Here is an 8,660-nt window from a genome sequence, read left to right on the forward strand (position 1 = left end):
GGACACCTGTTGGAAGTTCCCAGTAACTTCCGATAGGGGGTTCTCAGCCAGCTGATTTTAGCTAGGTCGGAAGTTCCGACCCTGTGTCGGAAGTTCTGGCACCTATCGACAATTTCCTGTAACTTCCGACAAGGGGTTCTCAGCCAGCTGATTTTAGCTGGGTCGAAAGTTCCGACCTGTGTCGGAAGTTCCAACAATCACTTATATACTTTACACACTAACGGCTAGTTTTTGGGACTCGGGTATTTATACCCCTTCAGCCCTTCCTTCATTTTCTGCTGACCTAACCCGAGATAAACACCTCCAAGAGCATTTACTACTCCTCCCCAATCCTTCCAAGAGCTAATCCTTTAGTTGATTTGAGCTAGGGCTTCGGTGAGAGCAAGATTGAGGTGTGAGACTTAACCATTTGAGTATGAGGACAGTCAAGTTCATCTAAAGAGCACTTGAAGCATACTCATCCATCGATTCGCGTTTGTTACTCTTGAAGCTTACTTGTAGACGGTTTGGTGTCACCCAGTTCAGTGTCCTCTCATGTATGTGCGCCCCGGAAAGTTTGTATTACCCATCCTTTATGGATTTCATAGTAAGTAACTCAATCCTCATTTATGGTTGATTGAGTGAGGTAAAGGGTTAGTGGAATATCCGGCTCTTTGTGAGCTCCTTAACGGAGACACAACTTCCTTAGTGGGAGTGAATTTCGGGAATAAATCTCTTATGTCTTGCGCTTATTACATTTAATTAGTTCTTGTTGACCTAGAGTTTATTTTGTGCCGATCTACGTACTCGAGTTGTTGTGCTTGCAAAGATCACCTGTAGAAGTCTCCTAGTATCATTGCACATCTTTTGATTTAGCTAGGTTCTGCAGTTTCAAGTTTAATTTTGAATTTTGTACAAGAACTTTTTTTTTGTTAGAAGTTCCAGTTCAGTGTCGGAAGTTCAGATCCATTGGAGCTTCCTACACGGTGTCGGAAGTTCCGACAGATTTAATTGCTACGAAGAATTTTTCAGGTTTTTCAGATAAGCCTATTCACCCCCCTAGGCATCTGATGTGAACTGATCTTTCGATGAGAGTCGTGGGACAACTCGATTGATGGAGGAGACAACGTTCACGGTCCGACTACAGCCTTCCATGGACGCCGCGCCTTAGCAACTGATACACCACCTCCTATTGTTGCCGTGATCTTGTGGAGCGCGACACTCCGGCCACTAGGGCACTCATCCTGCAAGCAATCGAAGAACTAGCAAGAACAAATAGAACAAGTACTGAAAATATAAGATGTAATTGAAGGTCTCAAACGGAATCTCAAATATGGTGGGGTTCCGAAAACAAGTGGACGGGCGGCTGGATCAGCACGCGTGCGTACAAGTCAGTAGCAAAAGCTAAACTTGCATCTAATAAAAATCCGAGTGTTCTTGGCGGTGGCTAAGGGTTATAAGGAAGTGGAAAAATGACCAAAAGGGTGCTGGGATCTTATCCCAACCCTAGGAAGTGTCCGAATTAGACTCAACTTGATACACGGCCCATTGGGCCAAAATAGGGTGACGCAGCGCTGTGGGCTGAAAAAAACTCTGTAGTAAATCGACGATTGCAGTTGACTCCGAATAGATATGGAGGTGATTCTGGATCCGTTGGAAAGTAGATTTGATAAGCTTTCTAGGAAGTACTTGAACGTCCAAAACAGAGTCTAGATGAAGTCTTGGCGGCCGTCACAAGTCGTGGCGGCCGTCACAAGTCGTGTCTATCCTACAGTCCGAATCCAGCCTGTGCGATACCTCTTTCCTTTTCATCCACTCCATTATTCTTGAGTAAAACAAGAGTGCCGTGTCTCCATTATCTAAATATGATGAACTTGAGCTTAAGAGTGAACTTACTTGATGGGTAAGTCGACAAGCACGAGCGCGAGTAATAGGACCAAGTGGTGTTGGTGAGGTAGATGCTAGTATAGATGTGGATGTATCATTGGTGGTGATGTCCTCATCAGCATCACTAAGATCCTTTCAAGCAAGTGGCAGGATCTGCTGCCGCGGATGGTGGCGGACCCGCTGACCGCTAATGCGCGGCTGCCCATGGCGCTGTGCAGCAGGGATTAGGGACGCACGCATCTGCGGCCTGCCAGCAGCCGGCTGGGGGCTGCAGCACGGACGGTGACAGGGGGGCTGCGGGCTGGTCAGGGGTGCGGAGACGCGGAGCGCGGAGGCCAGAGGCGACGGCACGACATAGCGCGCCGGCACGTCGGGACAGCTTGGCTGGCAGGTGCGGGTGGGAGGATGCTGGCGGGCGGCGGGGCTGCGGATGCTAATTGGTGGTCACCTCGGACTCGGGTTGATGCTGCACGAGCAGTAATAGGTGGAGGTATTTTTTTGCCCACTTGTCAACGATGGATGACGTACCAAAAGTAAAAGTATCGCAGAATCAGACCGCTTTTTAGAAACAGAAAGAATTAAAGATTAGGAAATTTAGAGGAGGAAGGTCGCCTTGTTGGTAGAGGCGCTTGCTAGGATGGGTGCAGGTTGACTTATATGATGGTTAGATTGGGTTGGGTTGGGAAGGAGAGAGGGGGATTTGTTCTAATTAATCAGTGTCGTGGTAGCTCATGCCATTGAAGATAGGAGGGTGACTGAATCGGGCTTCTCTGATTCTTTGGCAGCTATCCGTTCTTAGCATTTCGGTTCCCATCCAAACCCAATTTCCTCACCGCCTAGGGTTCCTAGGCGACTCAGGGTTCTGTTCCTGCGACTAGGGTTTTGCCGCCTCCTCTCCCATCTAATTCCCGTTCCCCGATCACATCTCCTCAAGGAGATCGCATCACGTGTCCACGTCCTACTCCCTCGTTTGCGTCCACGTTTAGATTCTCCGTTTCGTAGCCAGCCTAAATCTGCTAGCTGTTCTCATTCCTCGTCGCAAGGAGTTTGGTGTGATGGAACCAATGGAGAGGTTGATGGAGAGGTTGAAGCTGTCGGCGGCGGAGAAGAAATGCATCAGGATCGGGGCGTCTGCATCAGCTAGGGCTCGCTTGGTGGATCCGCAGGCGATTAGGAAGGTGTTGGCGGATAAACTGGTGAACGCGGATGGGCTCACTCAAGCCCTTGGGAGGATCTGGTGCCCAATTAAGGGAGGGATTGCAAGCATCTCGGTGAGAATCATTTTCTCTTCACCTTCCTCCAAGCATCGGGGAAGAGGAGGGCCCTAGAGGATGGCCCTTGGATGTTCGGGAAGGACCTACCGGTAATGGTGGATTTTGATGAAGCAAAATCAATCGAGGAGATGGAATTTAAGGTCATTCCGATCTGGGTGAGAGTCAGAAAGCTTCCGTTCGGGATGATGAACTGGGGGGGGGGAGTCATTGAGGGGAGATAGGAGAATACATGGCTACGGAGGTAGACGATGATGAAAGAGCCGTGGGTAGGTACCTTAGAGTTAAGGTAAAGCTGGACATCACAAAACCACTTATGAGAGGTGTTACTGTTTTTGTGGGGGAGAATGAGGATAAACCCTTATGGTGCTCGGTGGAGTACGAGTTTTTATTACCAGACTTTTGCTATATCTGTGGCCTGATTGGCCATGTGGACAAACCCTGTGGGACTCAGCTGGAGAAGGGCGCTAGTCCACAGTTCAGTGAGAGTTTAAGATTCATTCCGGTGAAGAGGAGGGGGACTGACTTTGGTGGGGAGAGAGCAGGTGGAGGAGGAAATTTGTTGCCATGGAGGACGGGGGGATGCAGAAGCCGGAACAGTTTCGGCGGCTCGGGAAGGAATTCCTTAGGGAGAGATGGGAGCGATGCTCCATCGTGGTGAAAACCGGCTGTGGAAAAGGGTGGAAAGGTGCTGAGTGAGAGGAGAAAGGGGGAGGAGGGTGAGGTCACAAGCCCGCTGAAGAAACTGGGCAGCACGGTGATGGTGGGGAAAGCTAAGAAACCCCACTTCGATACCGGTGACAGCTCGGGGAAGGAAAATAATCATGTGGCCGTGGATGTACTGAATATGGAGAGTGGTATGGTGACTGAAATAATGGTTACAGGTGACGGGGCATTGGGGTAAAAAGGAGATGGAGTGGTCGCTGAAACTGGGCTGGTGGTCGTAGAAGTACCTTGGTGGCCGCGGCGGGAGAAGTAGTGGTCACAGAAGGGGGACAAGGTGGTCGCAGGGGTGAACGGGCTGGTCGCTGAAGGTTGTTCCGGGGAGGAGGAGGAGGCTTGGGGTACCCAGCTTGTTTGTGACAAAAAAAGTACCTACAAGAGGGTGCAGCGCACAGGGAGGGGGCGTGACGGGGGAAATGAGGACAGGAAATCAGAAGGAAAAAAGAGAAGTCTAGAATTGACAGAAATGGAGATCGATGTACAAGAACAGAGGGGGAGGAAAGGGTTTCAATCAAGAAAACAAAATTAGCGGGGCTGGCGGACCAGTCCTGCAGGGATCAATGAAAATTGTGGCGTGGAACTGCCGGGGTTGGGAAACCGCCGGGCAGTTCGGGGTCTTCTGGAGCTCCAAAGGACAAAAGCAGCGGATATTCTTTTTTTGTCAGAAACGAAGAATGGAGAGATTTTGGTGGATGCTTGGGTTGACAAATATGTTAGTCCAGGAAGGGGAAGGAAGGGGTGGGGGGAATTGCAGTGTTTTGGCGGAGGGGGATTGATGTTTCATTGCGTGGTATGTCGCAATATCGCATCAATGTGGATGTTAAGGAGGGGGATGGCTTCTGTTGGCATTTCACTGGTGTGTACGGGGAAGCACATACAGAGTTGAAGCATCTGACATGGAAACAAATGAGGGACTTGGGTGGTCAGCCGAAAGTACTGTGGCTTTGTGCAGGGGATTTCAACGAAATTCTCTTTTCTCATGAGAAAGAGGGTGGCAGAATGAGAAGCTAGCAACTCATGGACAATTTCAGGGAGGCGCTGACTTACTGTCAGCTTCATGATCTGGGATATGAGGGGGATGTTTTCACATGGAGGAACCACAATCATGTGGCGGAAAATTATATAAGGGAGAGGTTGGACAGGGCTGTCGCTAATGATGAATGGCGAATACGTTTCCCTGGCACTCAGGTGATAAATGGTGGTCCCCGGCACTCTGATCACCGATCAGTCACTATAGTTACAGATCAGATGCTGCGTGGAGGGATGCGTGCACAATCGAGGGAGTTCCGATTTGAAGCAGCTTGGTTGGGGGAGGAAAAATGTGCAGAGGTGGTGGGAGATGCATGGAAGGAGGCGATAGGGGGTTCAGGAAATTCCATTTCCGAAGCAATCAAATCAGTAGCCGGTGGCTTGATGAATTGGAGTACTAATGTACTGGGAGACTTAGAAAAAGGGTGAAAAAGATCAAGAAAGATCTGGAGAAAAATAGGAGACAAGGGATTGGTAGAGAGGAGGTGTTGAGATACAAACTTGAAAGGCTGGAAGAACAAGTGGACTTGTACTGGAAGCAGAGAGCCCATGTAAGATGGCTGCAAGAAGGCAACCGAGATACTGGTTTCTTTCATGCTTGTTGCCGGGATAGAAGGGGGTGCAATAGAATTGGAAGATTGAAGGAGGATGGGAGTTGTGTGGAGGATGAAGTAGAGAAGAGTAGGTTTATTTCTGACTATTTCATGTCTCTTTTCAGGTCCAATGGTTGGGGGCCTCGCAGCAAATTCTTAATGCTGTCGAGGGTAAGGTGACCCATGAAATGAATGATTTCCTCATGAAGCCATTCTCGGCTGAGGAGGTGAAAGAGGCTCTAGATGCTATTGTGATTTAAAAGCGCCAGGCCCTGATGGTATGCCGTCTCTTTTCTACAAGAGATTTTGGGATCTGGTAGGCGAGTAAGCAACGAAGGAGGTGCTGGATGTGTTGAATGGTGGGCCAATGCCGAGGGGGTGGAATGAAACCACAATTGTTCTTATCTCGAAAGTGTCAAAACCTGAACAAGTTAAGGATCTCTGGCCGATAAGTCTTTGTAATGTGCTCTATAAATTGGTGTCCTTGCGGATAGATTGAAGGTAATCTTCCCTGAAGTGATCAGTATGGCGCTGAGTGCGTTTGTTTCGAGATGACTCATCTCTGATAATATTCTTGTGGCATATGAGCTGACACATTGCATGAAAAATAAGAGGAGGGGGAAGAAGGAGTTTGCTGCAGTTAGTTGGATATGAGCAAGGCGTACGATCGTGTTGAATGTACTTTTTGCGTGACATGATGATCAAGCTGGGGTTCAGAGGAAGCTGGATTGACCTCATTATGAAGTGTGTATCTTTAGTATCCTATAGAGTCCGGGTGAATGGTGATCTTAGTAACAACTTTGCACCGGAGAGGGGGCTGAGACAAGGAGACCCGCTGTCGCCATACCTTTTCCTACTATGTGCGGAGGGATTCTCAGCCATGCTGAACAAAGGGGAAATTCCCTGGAAGGCCCTGAAGCAAATGACGCTTCCTTCTATGGCCCTGGAAAACCGAGATGCCCTTCTGTGGCCTCCTTTTTATTTTTGTTCCCTTCCACGGCCCTCCCGTTACAGCTGCAGTTAAGTCCCAGTTAAGTGAGTGTGAAAAGACCGTAGTACCCCCGGGCGAAATCCCCTGCAAGGCCCTCAAACAAATCACGCTTCCTTCTATGGCCCTGCAAAAACAGCAACTTCCTTATTTGGCCCCGATGAGCTCACCAATTTCTACTAGAGACTGCTCATTTTGCTTCCTTGAACTGAAGAGGTAAAGTTCCGTTAGAAATCCCAACTGCAACTTTTGTACAAAACTTGAAAAGTGTGAAAGCAGGCAATACATACCTGTCAAAAGCCTTTTGCCCAGTCAAAAGCACTAGTAAAATCACACCAAAACTGTAAATATCAGCTTTGATGCCATCTGCTCCTGGATCAGCAAGCTCAGGGGCAGCATAGCCTTTAGCACTGGTGATAGCTTCTGAATCCTTCTGTTCAGGTGATGAATTGTTCAAAAATAATCAAATAACAGCTGTTTTTGCAGGTGATGAATTGTTCAAAAATAATCCTTCTTTTCAGCTGCACACTCCCACAATTTTGAGAAAAAATTATAAGACGGTACGTACATATGAAATGTCATATGAAATAACAATAGTAAACCTTAAGCGAGATGAACATTGCAGTGAATGTTTAGCCAATTTTACATACAGCTCCACAAAACGAGTTCAACATACAGCTCCACAAAACGAGTTCAACATACAGCTCCACAAAACAAGTTCAACATACAGCTCCACAAAACGAGTTCAACAAGTCCAGAATATGGTAAATCACAAATTGAGCTGTCTTTTGCTTCTTGTGCTCATTGCAGGGCTGCAAGAATCAATTTTTTTGCTTCTTGTGGCCATTGCAGGGCTTTCAAATGACACATCGTTCTTCTTTCCTTTGTCTTCAGTTTGCTTCTTGGCTTTGGGCTTCATGAGCTTTCCCTTTTCTTTAGCCTTGTTAGCTAGCTTGTTTCCTTTTTCTTTGGCTGCAACAAGTGGATTTTCCCTAGCCATGGGAAACTCAGAGCTAATGGGCTCAGGCTGGTCTGTACTACCTGCACTACCTGCTGACTTGGATCTATATATGTATAACAAATAAAAATTATCAAGTGTTATAGATAAAATAAGACTGATTTGTATTCAAGGCTGATTGCAGCAAAATAAAATACATCAGAATTAGAAGCATATATTACCTGATTGAGTCTCCAGAATCTAATGTGCCTTTTCTAATTTTCTTCTTAGTTGTAGGTTGCACACTTTGGCTATTGGAAACAAAGAGAGATAATTAGATGAATATTAAGATGCACATAAAAAAGATTGTGAAAGAGAGAACCTTGGTGGAAAAGTCATAGAGGATGCTGGTGCTTCACCATAAAAAAGTACTATACTTTCCTCAGTTGATACCTTGGTAGTCTTTCTCTTCTTCTTTGGTGGTCCTCTACAGAAGGATGGGATAAACAAAGGTGTCATTTTTGTGTACAAATTGGTTTTATGTTAGCCCAGTACTAAAACAAAGTATAGTTTATTACCTAACAGCCAGCAGTGCTGCAATATCCTCTGGGTTGCCCTTCTTGCAACTTGGCCAGTGATGCCCATAATCTTTACAGATAGGACATTTGTGCTGTCCTTTCTTTGTCTTCTCCGTACAACCTTTGTATCTTTCTGTCTTTCTCCTACCAGCTGTGGCCTTTAACAAAGGTGGATGCATGAAAAACCCATGGCAAGATTGAGGCCACTGTGACTTGTCCTCCATAGCTGGGATTAGTTGAGCATAAGCTAATCTAAATTTTTCAACTGAGTAATACATGTCCACATGGTTCTCTAGAGGCACATTAAGTGAGGTAATGAATGCAATAGCATGTTTGCAAGGAATGCCAGATATTTGCCATTGTCTACAAGAACATGTCTTCTCATGTAATTTCACCACAAACCTAAAGCCACTACCTCCCAATGCAGTAACTTCAGCAACATGTTCGGAGCATTCAATAACCTCCAAGTTTAGTTCTCTACTCTTCTCATTCAAATGCTTAATAATGTGGGGCAGGATCAACCCTTCGAACTGTCTAGAGATTTTCCTCCTGTGGTTCCATTTCACCATGAGCATTTGCCTAAGCTTGTCTAACAAGTCATCCAAATTCATGCCCTTGTGCTCTTTAATCCAGTTATTAAAACACTCAGCCAAGTTGTTGGTCACATAATCTACC

The 8,660-nt window shown here is 46.7% G+C and overlaps 1 protein-coding gene across 1 annotated transcript; it reads right to left on the reverse strand.

Annotated features, from left to right (window-relative positions):
- Positions 1-7,231: 7,231 nt before the first annotated feature.
- On the reverse strand, positions 7,232-8,361 carry LOC112883498. The gene is made up of 4 exons (XM_025948800.1): positions 7,986-8,361; positions 7,790-7,894; positions 7,650-7,718; positions 7,232-7,534 (listed from the first exon to the last, which is right to left on the reverse strand). The coding sequence occupies exons 1-4, from the start codon at positions 8,261-8,263 to the stop codon at positions 7,240-7,242; spliced, it is 747 nt and encodes a 248-aa protein (XP_025804585.1). The 5' UTR covers positions 8,264-8,361; the 3' UTR covers positions 7,232-7,239.
- Between the last annotated feature and the right edge of the window lie 299 nt (positions 8,362-8,660).

This window comes from Panicum hallii, chromosome 2, assembly GCF_002211085.1.
Source record: "Panicum hallii strain FIL2 chromosome 2, PHallii_v3.1, whole genome shotgun sequence".
Taxonomy (NCBI): domain Eukaryota; kingdom Viridiplantae; phylum Streptophyta; class Magnoliopsida; order Poales; family Poaceae; genus Panicum; species Panicum hallii.

Coding starts and splice junctions, on each gene's coding strand:
- LOC112883498 (XM_025948800.1), bottom strand. CDS start 8,263: ATGTATTACTCAGTTGAAAAATTTAGATTAGCTTATGCTCAACTAATC. Junction 7,895..7,985: donor GCAGCACTGCTGGCTGTTAG/GTAATAAACTAT, acceptor ATCCTTCTGTAG/AGGACCACCAAAGAAGAAGA. Junction 7,535..7,649: donor GATTCTGGAGACTCAATCAG/GTAATATATGCT, acceptor ATACATATATAG/ATCCAAGTCAGCAGGTAGTG.